This window comes from Anarhichas minor, unplaced genomic scaffold, assembly GCF_050575085.1.
Source record: "Anarhichas minor isolate MPS153535 unplaced genomic scaffold, ASM5057508v1 ptg000014l, whole genome shotgun sequence".
Lineage (NCBI taxonomy): Eukaryota > Metazoa > Chordata > Actinopteri > Perciformes > Anarhichadidae > Anarhichas > Anarhichas minor.
Window position 1 is genome coordinate 7765276 of NW_027466460.1, and position 20914 is coordinate 7786189.

At 41.4% G+C, this 20914-nt stretch overlaps 1 protein-coding gene across 1 annotated transcript in view; it reads right to left on the reverse strand.

The window, feature by feature from the left end:
- Positions 1-1149: 1149 nt before the first annotated feature.
- Positions 1150-20914, reverse strand: part of fbxo41 (F-box protein 41) — a 29546-nt gene continuing 9781 nt past the window's right edge. The window contains exons 3-13 of the mRNA XM_076091948.1: positions 13514-13721; positions 9439-9512; positions 7043-7425; positions 4798-5033; positions 4553-4668; positions 3869-4021; positions 3621-3716; positions 3392-3510; positions 2871-3029; positions 2487-2602; positions 1150-1212 (exon numbers count right to left, since the gene is read on the reverse strand). Of these exons, the coding sequence (XP_075948063.1) occupies positions 1150-1212; positions 2487-2602; positions 2871-3029; positions 3392-3510; positions 3621-3716; positions 3869-4021; positions 4553-4668; positions 4798-5033; positions 7043-7425; positions 9439-9512; positions 13514-13721 (1723 nt within the window). The remainder of the gene's footprint in view (positions 1213-2486; positions 2603-2870; positions 3030-3391; positions 3511-3620; positions 3717-3868; positions 4022-4552; positions 4669-4797; positions 5034-7042; positions 7426-9438; positions 9513-13513; positions 13722-20914) is intronic.

A 20914-nucleotide genomic window follows, 5' to 3' on the forward strand; every position in this document is an offset into this window, starting at 1 on the left:
GTGTCAGTTGAAAAATATAAACAAGGGGGGGGGGGGCCTCAGCCATGATGAGCACTACCAATAGGAATGGCACTGTTTAGTATGGTTAAGTATGAAAGTCACATGATATATAAACACTGAAACACCTGTATACACCTGGAGACCATGTTCCATATGAAACTCAGCACCCTTATGCTCAGTAAGAGCTGCTTACACTCAAATCCAGAGATTCACTTTCTGTACATGGTCCCTGTACATGGTCCCTCTTCCCTCATTAATGGCACATTGGAGAAAACACTCACTGGAATGAGGACAGACACCGTTACAAATGGCACCAGTTTTTTGAGAGAAATGCATTATGGATCTGATGGATCGCTGCCATGCAATTAACTAAGAAGACTGTCAAGGTATGCGTGTTACAGTGAGGCTGTCCTTGCTCTCTCCACTGTGCCTGGAGCTGGTGCAGCATGTTTCTCTCCTGGGTGGAAGCAGTAAGTGTTGAAAGTCGTCCAGTTTGAAGACGCCGTAGTGCCGGGCAGGCAGGATGGAAAACCATTTATTCTATCTTCGACACGCACGCAAACATAAAGCTCCTGTGTCAAGACTCTTAACCTTGAGTACTCGACATTTCTTGAGAAAAATTCATTTCTCTACAATTTCTTACTCCTGCCACCATTGCATGTACTTCTGTGGAAAGTATGTACGCTTCTTAGGTAGTCTTGAGTATGTGTCGAGCATTAATACAGCGCTGTCACCCGGCTCCAGACGTTTCAAGAAAGGGATCTGGCTCTGTGCGACAACACAATCCTTTTTTTGTGGTGAAAGCAGGAGACGACTACGCAAGAGAAATCTGACAGTTGTGTTGTGTTATTTGAGTCTGTAAGCTCTAGGACAGGCCCTTCGTGTGATATATAGTGCCATCGTGTGTCCAAAGAAGCCTCCTGACCAACATGAAGGAGTTATTGATTTCCCCTTACTGGAATAGTGTTAAGTTATGAGAGTATGCACATTGAGCCTCGGTCCTGGTTCATCATGGCGATCTTCTGTTGTTTCTGTCGGTGCTGCAGACTTTTTCAACCCCGTGGAGCGGGCTCAAAACAGCTGGGTCTTTTTGATTGACCGAGCCAAGATGGCGCCTCTCCAAGACTTGAAGAATCTGCACAAATGATGTTAGCAGAGACTGTCTGCTTTCACATGGAGGATTTTGGAGAAGCCGGGTCTCTTTTTCAGGGCCTGAAAGAAAAAGGATGGAAAGGATATCAGAATCTCGTTTATTTTTTCCAAAATCCTCCTTTCCCCCCTGTTGTCTTCATACCTTTATGTTTCCTACCATTAGCAGAATTACAGAAAGCTATTAAAAACGGTAAAACATTGAGATGCAGCAGGTTAAGGATGACTTTAAGCTTCACCTTTAACTCCCCTTAAATAAATGGATGATTAAACATGAGAGGAGAACTCTGGCTTCCTTTTTACAGCAAACTTAAAGAGGGAGCGATAAAAATAAATTGTAGCTTTTGTAGAGCTTACCTAACTGCTGTGAGCAACCGTGCCATCTTGAGTGTGATATCCAAGAGGAACACACTGTAAACTGACTCATAAAAACAAAACATAAATAAAAGCTGGGATTATCTCTTGTTTGTGTGTGGTCAGCTATAAGCATGACCCAAGCCTCTCACAGTAAGCCTCTGCTCGAGTGAGTTAGCACTGGCGCATCTACAACCAATCATCACTGGGACTTCCAGGATTGAGTCATGGTTTAAACAGTGTGTAGTGTGATAAACATAGATGCATTTTATCCTCTGAACAAGTATTGGCCGAGCTGTTAGTCATGTGCATACAGTGTTGCAAAACTCTAAGGACATGTTGGCTGAAAAAGGAAACCAAATTCAGAAGAAACGGAGTGCAGACCTCTAAGTCATCACTGCACTCGATGGATGGCAGAGTGGTTATACAGGAAAAGAATAATGTATGGGAAAAATAACGTTTCTTCCTTTTGGGAGCATAAACATGCACACAAAATATAATTTGTTCATGTGCTTACAAAATGATGGGTGTTGGTTTCCCTCATGGAAACTTGTGCGTGCAAACCTCACTTTGTATCAGCACGTCACCACTGTAGTGAATCAAAACCAGACAGGCCAGACAGGCCAGACAAGCCTAGGTGAGTCGGAACACTAGTCACAGTTCGTCAGGTGAGTCAGATTTCAACAAAAACAAGGATCAGTCCTTATTGGGAGGGGCCGCTCGTATAACCTCTCAATATTGAAAGTATTAGATAGTCTGACAGGCAGCGTTCCCCTCTGTGCTGTCTGCGGCTGCGAGGGCCTGGCTGGCCCACGGCCGAGCACCATACAGTAACTAGTGCCATCATAAAGTGAAAAATAAATACTGATCCAAACCCGATCCTGCTGGTGCACATTGAATGGATCGGACGTTCGGAGTCTTCCCGAACTACCCTACGGACAGTCTGCTCCTGTGTGTGAGTAGTGGGTGATGTGTGCTGTCACCTGAAGCTTGTTAACCATCTCATCAAACAGTTTTCTAGCTTCAGGGCTGTTGGGGTCCTCGAAGTAGTCTTCTATACCAATCTGAACCACGACAGACTTCAGGTTGCGGCAAACACCTACATGAGAGGAAGGAGGATTTAGGATGGATTCATTATTTGGTGCTACTTTTCTTTCTCAGGGTCAACAGTGCGTTCTCATAATATAGTTGTACTTATATCTATGAAAAGCATTAATGATTACACTGTAGTTTTCTTTTTCTAAGTTATTCATGTATTATTATTTCAGTATTAGTTACTAAATCAGAGCGGCAATATTACAGTTAACAGTTGCATATTCTCGACAGGATCTTAGACAGTAAATCAGTGCAGTGGTATTCAAACTCACTGTTGAAGTGGAGCAGGGCTTTGGGGGTGACTGGTGTGGAAGTGAGCACCAGCATCTCCAGACCTTTCAAACCCTCTCTGCAGACCTCTGCTGCCACCTCCTGGTTGATTTCACTCACATGATCCAACTCCAGCACCTGGAGGCGCATGCAGTTCCTCGCTGGTGGTGGTGGGAGGTTGAAGGGGGTGAATGGAGGTAAGGAAATACAGAGATAAGGAGATAGGGGAGTGTCGAGATAATAGAAAACAGCAAAGGTTACAGTCGTGCATAAAGGCTTGTTTTAAGTCTCAACCAGTAGTGCTTAAAATGCAAATAAAGAACACAGGAATACATTTACATCCAGGTATGACAATAATATTGTTTAATCATCTCTGTCCCCTTTCTGTTTCTGTATGTTAGATTGTGGTCGTGATTTAAAAAGCAGAGTGAGGACGTTTGAGTCCATTATTAAGTGTTGTAGCTAAAATCACTGAAAGTGATTAAACTCCAAACTGAATGGTAGTTCTATAAATCATATTTACCAAGCGAGGCCAGCCCCTGAATGCCACATCCAGCCCCGCCCACACCAAGAGCACGGAGGTGTGGCCAGCATCTTCCAATCGTCTGCAGGCATCGGTTACTGAAACGAGCCGGTTGTTGACTAAAAGAGACAAAATACAGTCCATGGTCATACATTTATTAAGCACTGATATCAGGACAGATAGAGTATTTGGTATAAATCAAAAGTAAGTATAATTCTTTGTCTATTACCATGGATGTAATGGCGCCACCTGTAGGGAGATGATGTCTCTACAACCTGCTCCAAGGGCCCAGATTACCTCCTGGCCAACTGGATCTGTGGCACTTCTGGAACACAATAAGTGTATTGTCACACAAATTGTGTTTCGATCACACACATGTCAACAGCACAATACTGAGTATAGTCTTTTGGTCTCATTCAAGCAAAGTCACTGAGGTTTGAACTGTAATATTTGTGCAGAGATGGGACCTGGGTCTACCTGTAGGTTACAGCCTGCAGAGCTCGGCAGTAGCAGCTGGCCAGCCAAAGAGAGCGATCGGTCAGCAGGTTGGGGCAGTGTGAAATCTTCAGTATCAGAAGGTTGCTTCCTGTGGCCTTTAACAACGCCTCCAGACCTTCCTCCAGACAGCCACTTAGATGGGAACATGAGGGAAGGTCAACAGAAAAAGACAGAGGAAGTAATTCTCCTGTCCTTCAGAACAGCACTTCTACCATTTATACCACAAAACAAAATGTTCCTCCAGTGTTTGCAGCGACACAGGAAGCAGCATGTCTGTTTCGTCAGAGCAGATTCGAGCTGCAATGGCACTCTGTCACCTTCACACAAAACATTTAGACATAAGCATCTTCACTTCTCCTGCTCAAATTAAACTTATACTCCCGTCTTCTTTCAGGAAATTAGAAGTGATATTTTACATGCAGATTGAAATCCAACAGCACAAAAACATCAGCACTCAATCACTTATGTTTTGTCTTGTTGGCCTCCTCTCACCAATCACTGTTTAAGGAGTCATTTAGTACGTCACTCATTTCATTAGTTTGCAAAGCAATTAACTTATCAAAGCAAAAATAATTCACAATGCAGTAATAAGTAACCCAAAAGTGTTTTTTTTGGAAACTGTGTTCAGATGTAATTTCCTGTGTCTATGTATGTGTGTCTTACCGTGTGCTTTTAACATACTCCTCCTTGGTTTCCTTCTTGCTCCGCTGTCTTGGTTTGAGGTTTTGCAGGATGAGGGAGTGCGTCTGAGTGCACCACTGAGACAACGTGCTCAGGAACTAAAGCAAGAATATTCGTAGATCAGTGAAGATCTTCATTATGCACAGCAAAGATGATGCACAACATGCTATTGCTTTGATAAATGCTACTGACTTAGAGTCTGCACACAGTACATGTTCACTATGCACCTTGGAAGAAATGCGAGCGTTCTCTAGCAGCACTCTGGTCCACACAGCTGGGTGACGAGCCACAAACTTCCAGTCTCGGCAGACCTCAGCAGCTCTCAGCAGGGTTTTAGTATCCAGGTAGGTGAAGATACAGAAGAGAGCTGCGCGCATCTTCAGGATCTCTGGACTGATCACCTCGTTGGATCTGGATGGGCTCTTTTCATGGCGGCATGGCTTGTAGACCCCATCAGACCGACCTGTGGGAAGATAAAGGCTTTCAACCCCCTTTAATGCGGTGGTCCGCACAAGTTTTGGCCGTTAGACTGCTGCGTTGAATTTGGACAACATTTTCAAAGATTTATTACAATATTAAATACCGGACGGCTTTGGAAGTAGAAAGTTAGCATATTTTTAAGGTTTCAGTATATTCTGATACAAAATTAAAGGCTGAACACGAAGTTCAAATCCTTATTATTGTCCCCGAATATCTACACTGACAAATCCAGTCTTCACTTGGTCCACTGTCTAAACATGTCAGTTCTATCAGAAAGCCAGTGGTGATGTTTGACTTCATCCTCAGTTATGAATTCCATATAAGCAAAGCCATCCAATCTTGTCTCTACCATTTTAGGAATATTGCTACATCTCAGCTTTTCTTGCTTTTTGTCAAGTACTTTGTAACAGCTGATTTTGATACTGAACAACTGGAACAAATAGACCTGATTAGGATTACCATTATATGAGTGTGTACACGTAAACAAAAGACAGAATAAACTGAACTGCAAGCTTGGAGAGATGGTCTATAGCTTACTTTCATTACTGTAGACCAGAAATGAACAAATAAACAGAACAATGTTTAAAATTCATTCTGTCACATGGTGGCGCCAACCTTCAACAAGACACTCAATGAGATTACATAATTTTTTTCCTGCCTCTATTGCTATCTATTGGCTAATACCATGTGCCCAATCCAAGTCTGTCTTATTCCTCCAAGCAAGATTGCTCCTAGATGACTCATTTCATCTTTGGCCTTGGAAGGCGTCTGCTCAAAACCATCAGGGCTATGAACCAATACTTACACTCTCGCTCTCTCTTCCTCTTTCTTTCTTTCTTTCTCTCTCACACTCACACCACCCACGCTCAAGACTGCCAAATGCACTAAAAAAGCCAAGCTGTGCGTTACATGCTGAGAGAAAACGGTGTGCTTGTAGATACATACCATCTGATAGAACCTGGCAGAGACTCTCCAAATAAGGAGAACTACGTCACAGCAGAGGAATGCCAGTAACATGTTGAGTGTTACGTGAGAAAAAACCTTTGAGTTCATGGGGCAGTCATGGCAGTTTCTACCAATTTGTCATAGGTGCTCTGGGTTTGGCCCAGTTTCACTCTTTCCCAGACTGCATCAGTCCGACTGATATTTAGAAGAAACCCGACAGCAGGTGAAGGAAAATGGAGGGCAGCAATGAGTTTAAGGATTTCGGCAGCGCGGGAAGTTAACAGAGAGCTGCACAATCTGTGGTGGATCTGAAGAAATGAGCATGATTGGCCGTCTGACTTGGCGGCTCACTTGTAGAAGCGAAGCTTAGTATGAGAGAAGGAACTGAGATGGTACAACAAGCAAATAGCACTCTCGGCAATACAAAAATGTTCTACCAAAGACACAAACATACAAAGAAATTGTATATCAGCAACAGCAATGTATGACTTGGTTCACTCATCTAGTGGTGGGAAATAAAATAGTGTTGAGTTGTTCAAATGAAATGTACCATTCCCTTCCTTGTTGGTTAGTATTAGCTTGAAGCTGCTGTTCTTTTTTTATGCAATGTTGAACAAATTAAATACATTTTTTTAGTTTTCTGATCAATGCGCCGGCAATTTTTTTTTTTTAACTCCAAAAACATTTATGCTGGTGTTTGAGAAAGTTACTTCAGAGTTGAAGTCATTTCTCTTGAAATGTTTACATTGTTGAGTCGACACACTGCAGCCGATATGGGGCCTCTTTTCTCAATGTTTACATTATATGCTCATGGCTGATCCACACTCAGTTAGAATGAGCTTTGGTCAGTGACCCAGCTCCAGCAACATTACAGCGACTGCATCTCAACCTGATCTAGATCCCCATCAGTTACTGCTCTTATGGGAGTCATTTTAAGGCCTTTGTTCTATGAATCCTGGCTCCCATGTGTCTGGATGTTTGATTGGAGAGTGTTTGACAGTGTGTATATTTCTAAAAATAAAGAACTTCCCAGAGAGAAGTTACTACCTGTGTTAGGGCGATATCCTGCCCTGCCATGGTGAGGATAGGGAGGGGCAGACTGCTGGACTTCAGCCACAGCTCTCCTCTCGTGTTCCCACATCTCCACCTCAGACTCGGTGGTCCGGGAGCCCACGTCGGACACGTCTCCTTCCTCGCCTTCGGTGCTGTTTCTGTAAGGTCGCCGTTGCCAGTTCTGGATAGCCTGTTTACGAAGACCCCAGTTCCTCGATCCTCCACATCCTGGGGAGCGCTCGTAACCCCCCTCACCCAGCCGGCACTGCGTGTGATAGTACTGAGCCTCGGGACAGTCCTCCATGGGATGCATCTCCACGCTGTCACTGTCGTAACCTCCAGAGCCCTGTGAGACGGACTTGATCCGCCCTGATGCTCTGCAGAAAAAGAGAAGAATCTGGATTTTAAATAGGATACTCAAATAGTAAAAAAAAAAAATCTGTAATAATCAATATGGAAATGCTGTAAACCAAGCTAACCGGCTGCCATCCATCGCTTCATATTAGGGCCCCAAAAAATCAGGCCTGACCCTACATGAACCTCTTTAGCCCAACCCGAGCCCGAAACACGGCAGCAGTTTTGGGCCCGAGCCCGATGGCATTATATATTATAGCCCGACCCAATCCGAACCCAGCAGGTGCGGTCGGGCCGAATTGGACAGAAAATTGCAAGCTCTACATTATATTAAACAAACAAATGAGAGTGGTATTGATCTTCTCATCTCACCATTGGCAAGAAAGCAAATCAGTGTATTTCACAAAATGTGGATGTATTTCTTTCATCTATTCATGATGCACCATCAGCTCTGCTTTTAACCAACAAGCCAAATGTGGGTGTTTGAAGTGGTATGCTAGTACTATTTTTAATTTAGAAAAAGTAAAACATATTTTCTAAATCCTTTGGTGACCTGTTTCACTTGATCCCTCTGATTATTAGTGTCTGAGACTTCAGTTCCTTCAGCACAGAGTATCACCCTTAAAGGTCCACTGAGGAAAACTGTATCATTGGTATCAATTCATTTGACAGTACTGGAAGCAATTCTGAAACCAAAATAAACCACAAATACCAGCTGCTTTTCAGAGGATCTATAAGGGCATCTTTTGTACATACGTACTTGCTACAATACTTAAAATAACCCACCAGCAAAGACAAGTAACGAGCAGTTACAAACATCAGCCTCTCAAAAAGTAGGACACTTTTTCCTTCTTTTTTCCATTTCTGCCTTCTCAGTGCGTCCTCCTCTTTCTCTCAGCATTATACGAAGAGTGGAAGCTTCCTGCATGCATAATTTTCAATCAATAGAAATGAAAGATATTCACAGACGATACTGCAGGTAGCCCTTATCAGCTCTTGCGGGGGGGAAAGGATGCACAGAAGATGAGATGCATGTCATGCAACAAATGTGAATTTACATTATGTAAAATCAAAACAGAGCTGCGTGTTTATGGTTTCAACCATCTAAACTGGGTCAATGACACAACTGTGGTTCATTACAGTTTAATGAGCTGGTTGTAAAGCAGTAACCTGATAAAAACTGGTTAAATGTTTTGTCAACATTAAATCAATAGCAAGATGTAATGGCATGATCCCAATCATGAGAAGCTCATGATTAGATTAATTAATGATTTCAGGGGGTGTATCCAGAATGCCAATTAGCATCCGAGAGAAAATATAAAAAGGCTCAAAATTCATTGGAAGAAATGAGATATGCTGTTTGGAATTGAATGGAAGCTGATAACAAAACGTAACAATTGTTATTGAATATTAGCAAAAATATTTTTTCTGTCAATCGAAGAATAGATTCATCATCTAGTTATCTAATAATTGTGTTCGGTATTTTTTTTATTTCAACTAATCTGGGAATAACAAAAAAACATACAAAGAGCCACAAGTCAAACAGGTTGTATCCACGGCACTTCCACAGTTTACATTGTTTTTCTGAGTTACTGTAACTGCAACTGCCGTACTTGCAAACATTTATACACAGGACTGACATGTTATACCCCGAAGGCCAGGGGCAGCGAGCACAGTCGATGGTGGTTAAAAGCTCTGCGGCTCCAGGGGTTCTGTTATATTTCTACACAACTGACAGGCTGTGTTTCACTACATCAGCTCTCACAAGGTAAGAAAGAGGAGGTGCACCAAATTCAATTGTCAGCCAAGAGCCACACAATCTCCAGCTGGACCTGCTTTTTTACCAGACTACTACTATCAATCCAGACAGATTGATAGACAGAGATATTGTCTTCCTGAGAAATATAATGTTTCCTAGTGGGGGTCTACAGTTGTACCATTAAACCCCTTCATGGCACAGCGGTGTTCGGATGCATTACATTTCAGAGGTGACAAATCATGTGTAAATGTGCAATAGGAGCAGTGTGCTGACTTACCCTGTGCTGGGGGACGAACGTCGGTCCGACACTTGGTACATGCCTCTTGTGCTCCCAGAGTTGCTGGAGTTTCTCTGGAGAGACACAAACAGGCAGAAAGAAAAGTGCCATCAGTAATAATTACACAGCAGCCGTAAGCTTCCTTAGACATTCCCCTGGCTTACGTGTATTCCTTAGTAAGCTCCTGGAGAGCGGATGGTAGCGTTGATATTATGGCTGTACCATAAACTTTCAGATAAGTGTGGAAATTACAAGTTTCATGACATATACAGGTGTTTGCATTTCTAAAATATAATACAAAACAATACACTTCAAACTTTATCATGAGAGAAACAGTATTTCATTTTAAAGCAGTTGCCACAGTTAGTCAGCTCTGCAATAGAAATAAAGACTGCTTTACAAAGACAATCAAATCAAGCAGTAAATAAAATCCAAAAGTAGCCTTCTGCTGTTATCGTGGGAAGCTTCTCTACAGCTCAGCTCGGACAAATAATCAAAACTGAAATAAACAGCACAAGTGATCTTTATATTAAAGACACTTTCTGTATGGTTCAGTAGCACAGTTTGATCTCACTTCAGTTTACAGATTTGAGCATGTGCATTATAATGACTAGTGACAGCATCAGGATAAAATCAAGAACATCAAAAGGACAAACACAAAAAGAACACAATAAGAATAAATGATGATCAGTCGTAGATGACAGCTTGATAGCTTGTTGAGATCATTGTGATCATTTCCTCCTGAGGGTGGCACAAAAGAAAAGCTCAAGAAGTAACGGAATGGGTTCATTTTCTGTGGAGCATTAGCGTAATGAGTACATTTCATCAAGTCATTCTTAAAATTAAATGTTTGGATCTACAGCACCATTAAACAGCATTTTAGAAATGGAAAAAAATAACCTAAAGAATCAGAAATCAAGAATACAAATATTTGAAATAATGGAATAAATTGATAAAATATGATGCTCACAATCAAACAATATTGAATGATTCAGCCCTGGAGAGTTTTAAGAGTTATTTTTCCCACTTTGTACGTGTATGTGTGCATGTGTATACATGTGTATATGTTTGCGCACTATCATACTAGCCTACTTTTGTTCTTCTTTTATGAAATGTAACGATTTGTTTTTATTCTTTCTCTTTTTATTGTAATTATTGTCTTTCATTTTTAATTTATTCTACTTTAATACCATTATTATCTTTTCCTTATCAAATATATCAACATTCTAGGAAGTATGTCCTGCAATAAAATATTTAAAAAAACAAAAAAAACGGACCATTTAGGACCATGAATGACCAGAACAAATTCCATCAAAATCCTTTTCAACTGGCCCCTCCCCCACATATCAATCTTGTGTCCAAAGTTGACAAATTGTCCTTAAGGTGGAGGTACAGGAAGGGCTGTGGACTTTCTAAAATGTAAAAGGGTTCACCCTTTGTGGAGCATGAATCTGCTCAATAAATGTTATACCAAACATAAAATTGATTTTATTTTGCCAAATAGTGATGCTACAGGGGGTCACCAAAGTCATTAGGAATCATCCACTGGGGATCATGAATATCCATGAAAATCCTTCATGGCAATCTGGCCAGTAGTAGTCCAGACATTTTGCTCTTGTCAAAATGATTGGATGGACAGATTGACTGACTGACCAATCCTTACTCTAGCAACACAAAAACCTTCTGCTTCTTTCCCATTACACAAACATTTGGCTGTGGCTCTGAAGGCAGGTGAGCTTTATTTAAGTGTATTTGATGGTGAGTGTGCAGCCTGACTCTCACTCTCTCTATTTGCCTGAGAGCAAAATCCTCCTAGTCACTCCTGTGCCTGTGCATTGAAGTATGTAGTGTGTAGTGTTTTGTGTGTGCGTGAAGTATTGTGGAACTGTGCGTACCAGACTGGCGACGTGCCACAGAGGGATAATGTGCACAAACACAGACACTGTCACTCCCTCTCTCTTTTTCTCTGCTTCTACTCACACAGCTTGTTTCTGGCCTAGTGCCAGTGAAAATGGACCATGGAGGAAACAGCCAAACACCATCCGTGGCTCTCATTCCTGGCCAGCTTGCAGTGAAAGCACAACAGGGACAAATCTCCCAGAAATGGATGGAACCCAATCCATTCAGCAGAGGCTAAAACTCCAATCTGGTGACCTAAGTTTGGTCTTAAACTGGAGTAGTTCTCTATTTCTCCCTCTTTGTTGTCTCTCTGTTAAATGCCCAGAAGCTTATAAAATACTACGATCAAATCAAAGCTATCGCCACCTTCCACTTCCTGTGAAGAAAGCATTAGATTCAGCTTGAGTAGAATGAGAGAGTGAGCAGGAAACAAGCCATCCATCGCTTCTCTCGCTGTCAGTCCTAAAATACCTCTGTGGCTCTAAAAACCTGTCTCCTAGGAGATAAGGGCGACCTCGCTGATGTCGTGACAGAGAGACGGAGACTGAGGTTGTGAGGGTGGTTGGGTGACATCTCCGGGCTTTCCCTTGACAGAGTAACAAGGTGCCAACTAGTCTGTGTCTCCACACTTGTACTTGTCACCTTGATTATTCACAGTCCCACAGTAAACTAACGGATGTCTAAATCCAAAGAGAGGACGTCTAAATATAAGCAGCAGTGTTTTGGGTCAATCACAGGTCGGATGGTTGAGAAAAAAATAAGTACATTTCATTTTAAAATGTATCCGACTAAATCGCGGTTGCTAGAAAAATGCCATTAAACTTCTTTCAGACGTCTTTGCAACAGGTTAATGTTCTCTCATTTCTCTCAGGCAGATATGTGAAACATTACTTCTGATTCAAAATCATGTTGAAACCTCAAACCAGAGCAAGAACTGGTTTCCATGGCAGCAAACAGATCAGTGCAATGAAACAGGTCGCCCCATTTTCAAGAGGTGTCGGATAATTTGAATAAGTGACATTTTTAAGAACTGCTTTCACATTTTCATCATCGTGTAATAAGACAAAAGAAGAGGGGGGAAATGCCACAATGGACGCTGTAGAGAGCCTGAGGGCAAAGGGCTGATGTCAAGTTTCCGGAGCACGAGGAAGCTTTTAATGCTTTCTGGTCAGCATGTTGTCTGCTGCAGAGCTTCAGTATTTCTACTGATGCTTAATGCAAAGCAGACAGCGATTTGAGCCCCTAATTTCACTCCGTTACAACCATAAGTCTAAACTTTACGATCCTATAACGGATGAGCAACACATTACAAAACAAAATGCTGTAGATACGTACAAATGTACCTTTTGTCTGGGGCTGTTTGGGTTAGGCCCCTTAGTTCCAACTAAGGGAAATCTTACATGTAAAGCAACAACATATAATAGTGTGCTTCTGCTTAGGTGTTCTTAACTGTTTTAACATGACAGGTCTTGTGCACAAACTAAAGTCAGGTTTATAAAGAGATGTAATGCAATTTCTTTGTATTGTGGCCTTTGTTCAATCTACAAAAAAATATTTACAAACACACTCTCTTCTTGTAGATTTTGAGGTGATTTTAGTTTACTGAATTTCACCTGCTGATGTATGAAAACATGGGAAAGTCCTGGACAGTAACTGTACTTCAGCACTATAAAGAAGAATGGACTTGTCGTCTCGGTCATCTCAAAGTCTATTATGTGTTCGACCCGTGGTGCATTACAGAGACATTACTCAATGTAATCAATGCTAATGCACTATCCAACAGCTCTGTCAAGGACTGTCAGAGAGCTGGGAGTAGCATTGTGGGGAGTTGTTGGTGGCAAAACAAAAATTACAAATACATATAACAGAATCACAGTGTTATGAAATAAAAGTCAGGTTGTCTGATTTATTATAACAATTCAAATGTGCCACAAAATTAAATCTAAAACAGCTCATATGATTTGAAAAGCGCGTTTTTAAATTGCTGTCTGTATTATTGTGCAGTTCAATGTGATCAGTATCTATTTGTAAATCATATATTGTATTATGATTTGTTGCCTGGAGAGTGTTAAAACAGGAAATGTCTTGAATGTCATCAATTCAGTCAAGTCTAATCTGAAATCTGATCTCACGGTGCATTTTGCAGAAGACACATGTTAATGCATGATTTCCTCACCTGGCGTCCATTGCCCTTTGAGGCCTGGAGGCTGCAGCGTCCCAGGCTGCCGTTCGGTGTGGTGCCACAGCTGCTGATGATCTGCAGCTGTTTTTCGGCGCGATCCGCTCGGTCCAGCAGCTCCTCGATGAACTGCTGCAGCCGCACCTTGGCATTGGCTTCACGTGCCGCCGTCTCCTGAAGGAACTGGTCAATCTGGGCGACTTCCCTGAAGGCAGAGAGGGGAAGGGCAATATCAATGGGACATTCTTTAAATTCGGGGTTATGCTCTGTCTCATCAAGGGGGAAATTACAGATCTGCTGAACATAGCTTGTAGTGAAAACAACGTACATGTTCAGCTTAAAGGGTTGCTGCAAACACTTTAAAAAAACGAAAAAAAAATCTCTCTTACATTCACAAAACATGCCGTTCTGTCCGTTTTGAGACTACACACGATGAGGCTTGGTGACAGAGTTAAATACACAATACCAACGCACATGGAGGGAGAGGGAGAGAAGAGGAATAGAGGGTGAGAGAGCAGCTGTATATTTATACCGCTGCAGGCACAGCAGGGCCAAGTTCCCGTCATTTTAAGGGGCAGTGTGTTACTCAGATACTGAGGCAAACAAACCAGGAGTTCAGACAGTGTTAGTAGTTGGTTGCAGCCTGGAGGCACACTGTATGTTTCTAGCATTCCCTGCAGTGATTTTGTTCAGTGTCATCTGAAAAAATGATGACGGCCATGCGTACGGTCTGGTGATCCTAAATGTTCAGATGTGGTTTGTCAGATTATATTAACTCAATACATTTAAGCTTGGATTATGAATTATACAAGCATTCCCTAATGTTCAGTATGAGCAGTCTCTGCATTAGTGGGAACTGGCCTTGACTTGGTGTATGTCCAAGTTAAACCAAAAAATGTCAATGCAACATGTTCTACCTCAGTGACACGATGAAAAAACACGGAAATTCAAAGCCACCTCTGTCCTCATACAACTCTGTTGATTCTTTCAACCTGCACTAACTGATTATTTTTAGCCACTTGGAGGCAGCAGAAACAAGTTGTGTCATGTATGTGTTTGTATCCACATGGCAAATTTAAATCCAATATTCACCCCCCTTTTAGCTCCGTTTCTGGTCTCTACAAACTCCTGAAGGAAATATCTGTCTTTTTAGCTGACATATACTTTACTACGTCCACCAGTTAGTCGCTTACTGTGTCTGTCTGCCGTTCGGTGCTGAGCGGGTAGTGTACATTGGGTTTATCACAGCTTTGCTTGCTGAAAGCAACTCTATGAGAGCAGTCAGAGTGAAGGTAGACAGCTAACAATGAGCTGAAATTCACTATAAATCTCAGTAAAGCTGAGGGGAGCTGCAAATTTGGGCACAAATTCTCTGTAGGTTCCTCACTATGAGCGACCCCTTGTTTGTTGTTCATTTTTGGATTAATCCATGAATCATTTATTCAGTAAATGCCCATGGAAAATGCCTACCATTATCTCAGAGACCAAGGTGATGTCTTACGTTACTTGTTTGGTCCAAGCAAGAGTTCAAAACTCAAAGATCAACACAATAAACAACAAGACAAAGCAGCTACTCACATTTGAGAAGCTGGAACGATCACTTTTTTATTTTAATTTTTTTGCTTGATACAGACTGACAGTTAATCAATTATCCTAATTGTTCTTTAATATTTTTTGTATATCTATTGATAATAATTGTTTGTGTAATGTACTACTTCTCACATTCAGAGAAACCTTTTTATATCTGAATAACCACTCGGCCCAATATCCCACATCCCCCTTACAGAACTTTCCTTTTCATGCCTGTCTCCATATGAGACTTTTACAATTCCCAGAAGCTTTCTTTGTGTCCTTATAAACAGCATGCGTCTTTACTGTCTAAGCAATGCAGTCAGGCGAACTTAACAAGACAATTCAGACATCTGACCTCGACAAAGCCAAATGAATCACTTAAAAGTTCAGACCATCACTGCAGACAGAAAATGGGGACAAAAAATGTTTAAAATGGTTCAAGCTCATGAAATAAGGCAAGCTGCTCATCAGGATGGATACTTTAACATCCCACGGATGTCAAACATCCATTACTACTGCCCATTACACAACCCAGAATCCATAAAAAAAAACAGTAACAGTGCTCACAGTGAATCTTCTTAAAATTTGGGGCATTCTCTGATAAAAATAGTTTGCCATCTGGCTCAGTTAACGTTTCTTATCCTCAGGCAAAGATGGCAAAAAAAATATCACTCCAAAATGAGTCAAGGTGTTTGACTGCAGGGTAGAAATGAAAGCACATGTGCTATCAAATGTGTGAGTGAATCAGTAAATTACATCAAAATTAAGTGGCCATTACTTCTCTTCTGTGATCAATACTGTTTGGAGTGAGTCTCTTGGTAATTGCCCATAATGTGAGATTACATGATTTTTATCTACTTGGGCCCTATATGCAATTGGCTGTGAAGTGATCACAAGAGGCCTACTGTATTACTGTACACTCTCTTTGCTACTGTGGACATTGGCAGAGAAAACACAAAGAATGTGTGTTTGTGTGAGACATAAACTGTCTCGGCTACAAGCTCTTCCAATTACCTCATCTTCATCAAACTAGAAACTCTCCTCTCTGCTTCTGGAAAAGGAAAGGGGATCTCAACATGCAGCCAACACATGACAAAGATTGTATCAACTAAGATCTCACAGGGGACAACCTGAAGATACCGAGAGGAGGCAAGGTCTGGTTTCAACCACATAATGGGCTTGTGGCGGGTCGTAACACTAATAACAGTTAATTAACAAAGGTATAATATTTAACTCCAAATTAAGGTCATATGCACACCAAGCCTCAAGTAGTAACACCTGCACAGCTCTTTGCGGTAGTTCAGTGGAATCATGATAATTACCAGCAATTACCACATCCTTTCCCTTAAATTCCTTTATGTATTGTGTACAGTACTTCCAAAATGGTTACTACCAAAACTGCTATGAATTAGAAGCAATTAAAAGCTTACAACATCCCTTTTAACCTTAATTAACTACTCTCTTCCTTACAGAGAAACCATTCATTACTCACTTTTCTTGCAGGCAATCAATGAACTGCACACCAACAAACTGCAGCCACTGAGGTCCCAAAGCCAAGCTATCTAAGGTTCCTTTCTCCACAGTGCAGCTAACACGATCTTAATTGACCAGTGGTGGGCCGTCAGGGCCTGCAAGGCCTTCTCTGCTGGCCTAAACAGAATCACAGAGTTATAGCTATTTTATAATTTAATACTTTTTCTTAAATACACGACATGTATTATAATTTATAAAAATATTTTTCCATTATCTTATTTTCTCATTGCACAGCTACTGTCTTCCTCTGTTGCTCTGCTTCCAGTGCAGCTTGTTTTAAGTAGAGCTTTTATCCAATCAGAGTTCACCTCTGTGTCTCTAGGTAAGAAGAGAGGCCCGAGGCCTGCAGACTCACAAGTGAATCCCTGTGCACTTTAAGTGAATGGGGACGATATTGTTGATTGTCATATTCTTCAACCAATCAGATCTTTAGTTTGACATGTTGGGCGTATTCTTTGATGTGCCAGAGCCTGCTAGCCGGCCTACAAGTACGTGATTGGTCAGTGGGCTAGCGTGACATGTTGGGCGGTGACAATCCCAAAATCTGCTGCCTCTGTCGAGCGGAGATTTTCAGCCCTCAAACGCATTCAAACGTATTCAAGAAATACAACTGGGGAGGCTCGACTGTCTTCACTGGCGTCCATGAATGGAGAAGGACTTATTACTGGAACTAAAACGCACGGATGTACTGAACAACCGTGGGATGAAAGGAGGATGGACTTTGTCTTTAAGTGAACAGCATTCGGGAAGTGACAAACTGCGTTTGTTTTTTATACATCTGCAGTAACGTTACTACTGTTCATTTGTCTATCGTGTCGTTTTTATGAATAATATTTGAATGGCTCGTGCTCTTGTGTGGTGGAATGCGTGGATCCGCTGCAGTGTTGCTGGATTGATGTGTCATGCTTTGTTGTCATATGAATATATGTGACTGGTTCTTATGACTTTGTTGTTGTCATTGTGTTAATTACGTTGATTTGACTATGCATTGTCCGTTAATGACGCAGCGTCCCGTCATGCACGGATTCATGTATCTGCACCGTAGCCGTTCAACTGTAGTAGCACAGCACAGAAGGCCCAGGTATAAAAGGCACGGCCCGCCACTGTAATTGACAATAAATAGAGCTGCACCATGTGGCATCACCTTGGTTGCATATGATTGGTGGCACAAACGACAATCAATAAAACAACCATCTATGGCCTGTTTTTTTTTCTTTGCATCAATTAATGGTACTTTAAAGGTGCAGGGTGTAGGAGTCGGCAGCATCTAGCACTGAACTGAAACTTATCCCATGTGAAAAGCAGGAGGCAACCTCCGACTCTGAAACGTGAAGCCAATGCACAAATGCTTTCAATTTGCATTCTCTCAACTTGCCTGCAGGGGGCGACTCCTCTGGTTGTTGCAAAAGAAGTCTGAAGTCCATGAGAAAATGACTTTACTTATCACTTACTGTATACCTTAGTAAACATTGTAAACATAAGTCTCAATCGTTAGTTTCAAGTCTTCTTCGATACACCACAATGTTCATGATGGTCCCATTTAGACTAAAATAGACCATAAAGCAGGGTATGCTTTAGGGCGTGGCTACCTTGTGATTGATAGGCCGCTACCACCACGTTGTACGGTCTGGGAGTTGTTTTTGTCTTAGAACTTTAACCCTTTCACAGTGTTTTCAGTTCATCAGAAGTAATTGTAAGCTTTTTGGTCACCTAAAATGTCTCATTCGGCATTTTGTTTTAATTAGCTCGACTGTTTCGTGTCATTTCTGGTTGCAAAATACCAAGATGGTAAAGGCCAAAATGCCAAACTCAAGGCTTCAAAACAGCAACCAACGGGTGATGTCAGGGTGACTTCATCCACTCCTTATATACCGTCTATAGTACCAAGCATTTAGATCTCCAGACGCAAAAACTCTAATGACCCTGTTTAGAACCAGTGTTTGGTTTGTCCATTCCGGGCTACTGTAGAAACATGGCAGCATTCCTCCGTGAAGTGGATCTACACCATATGTAGATATGTATGTCTACTGGTCTTCTGGTAAGAAATGTTATGCTCCGTCACTGTGACTGAACCTTTAAGCAACATTAATTTGCGAGATCAAGACAATGAAATATTATCACCATATAAACTTACTTAACAGCAAAGAGTTGCATATTTACACATCCAGCAGGCACAGAGCAACAATTCACTTAGAAGCATTTTTCTGACATTGTGGTGAATATTCACTCTCCTTTATGCACCACTATTTTCACCTGCTAGTCTCTTACTGTGTCTATCTGCTGTTTCACGATGTGCAGGTAGTGTATAGAGCTTTATCGCTGAAAACAGCTGCCTGCTGTGTCTGGAAACGATGCTGGTGAGAGCAGGGAGATGGACCAAAACAGTGAAAATGAAACAATGAACTGCGAGATGCTAAAAATGATTCAGAGAGCTGAGGGAAGCTGCAGAGTTGAGTGATAAATCTCTGTGGGTTCATCACTAAGAGCAATCCCTTTCACATTACACATTCAATCTATTGTTTAAATTAGCATATTTATGAGTGCAGCTTTAAACACTCATCATCCTCCACTTTACACTTACTGTACATTTTTACCTCTCTTGCATTCATTTCTCTTTTTTTATTTCCTTTGAAATGATTTTCTATCTTTGCATTTTGTGTTTCAATGTATTTCCTGTTTATTTATCATGCAACATGTAAACCACTTTGAATTTTCTTCACGTATGAAATGTGCTTTACCTGCCTCGCCTAGATAGTTGAACTTGGCACTGATAAGAACAGCATAGCTTTGTGCAATACAAACACAAGATCAGCTTTCATTAATAATCAGATTCATTTGGAGAATTTGCTTACAACTCAAAATATCTCATTACGGCGTACAATTAATGAGTCAAAGTATCATTATTTTAATTCAGTGATTGGAGCTGTACCTAATGTGGTGTATGATTAAGCAGCCTGAAGCCAAAGTTCTGCTCTCATTATTCAAGCTAATAAACGGAATGCAACAATGACTGAGCACTGTTTTTAGTTCAGCCTCCAGTATAATGACATATAGCTATCTCACAGCTGCTAATAATAGAGTAGCTGAGTTAGGATCGTATGTACCGTACAACGTGTTTTGGCATCCAAATTGCAATGCATTTGTAATTAGTCTCAATTAATAATTCAAAATATCCAATTTTTGTTGTTACTGGAGACAGATGCACCAATCCCACGAGGAGGAATGTGTTATATGCAACACAGGAAAACCTTTCCCTCTCTTCTTCTGTGTCAGGAAGAAATGCACGGATGCACCAGGAGATTTGATGGAAAGGCTGAGAAAGATGTTGGTGGGTGGGCAGAGGGGGTGAGAAGGAAAAAAATATATCTTCGCTGGATACTGGGAGACGAGCAAAAGATGAGGATTGAAGTTGATAAAAACATAAAGAGGTGGGGTTGAGCACAAAGACCGTGAGGAAAAACCCTGCAGAGGCTAAAGCAACACACAGCAAACAGACATCTGCAGTCATGTGGAAGCAGCAAACACAGGAGGTGGCTGCTTCCTGTTGTCAATCCTAATTTCAACACAAAGACTCAGATGTACACACATGCCTCGCTCTCAAAGCGTGACTCACTCCAACACCTCAGAAGGAAAGCCTCAAGGTGACAAACATGCCTGTGTGTTCACCCGGGCGCTTGGGGGGAGCTGAAAAGGAAGACCGCCATCTTTTCCGGGTGATGAACATGCAGGTTGTTAAGTCTGGGGCGGGATTCAGAGGAAATGACTCAGCTGTGGCTAAAACAATGCGAAGTTGTTTTCTTGCCGAGAACTAGATGAGAAGATGGATAACACTCTTATTTACTTATTTGTAAACATGTACCTGTAGCAAGCAGACAGATTGGAACAGCTAGCCTTGGCTACCTTGCCAAAGGTAACAAAATCCACCACAAATACTTCACCAATTAATCAGAATTTACCAATTAACATGCTGTATCTTGTTTGTTTAATCGGTGTATTACAATTCAAAGATTAATGCAGGTTCATGTAGTGTAGAGAATAAACTACAGAGGAAGCAGTGTTTAGCCATTAACTCCTTAGAGATATGATTTGTATTCAAATTTCATATCTGAACAGCTCAGAAGTAAGCAACCAATCTACAATGTACCCTACTTTCAGCTATAGAGGCTCTTTGTTAACTTAGCCTTACAGGATTTTGCAAGTCATCCTTATGTGTTTTTTTATCTACAGCAGGAGCTAAATTGCACCATTAATCCTACCACATGTACCACACTGATCAAAAGTTCAAGTACATTT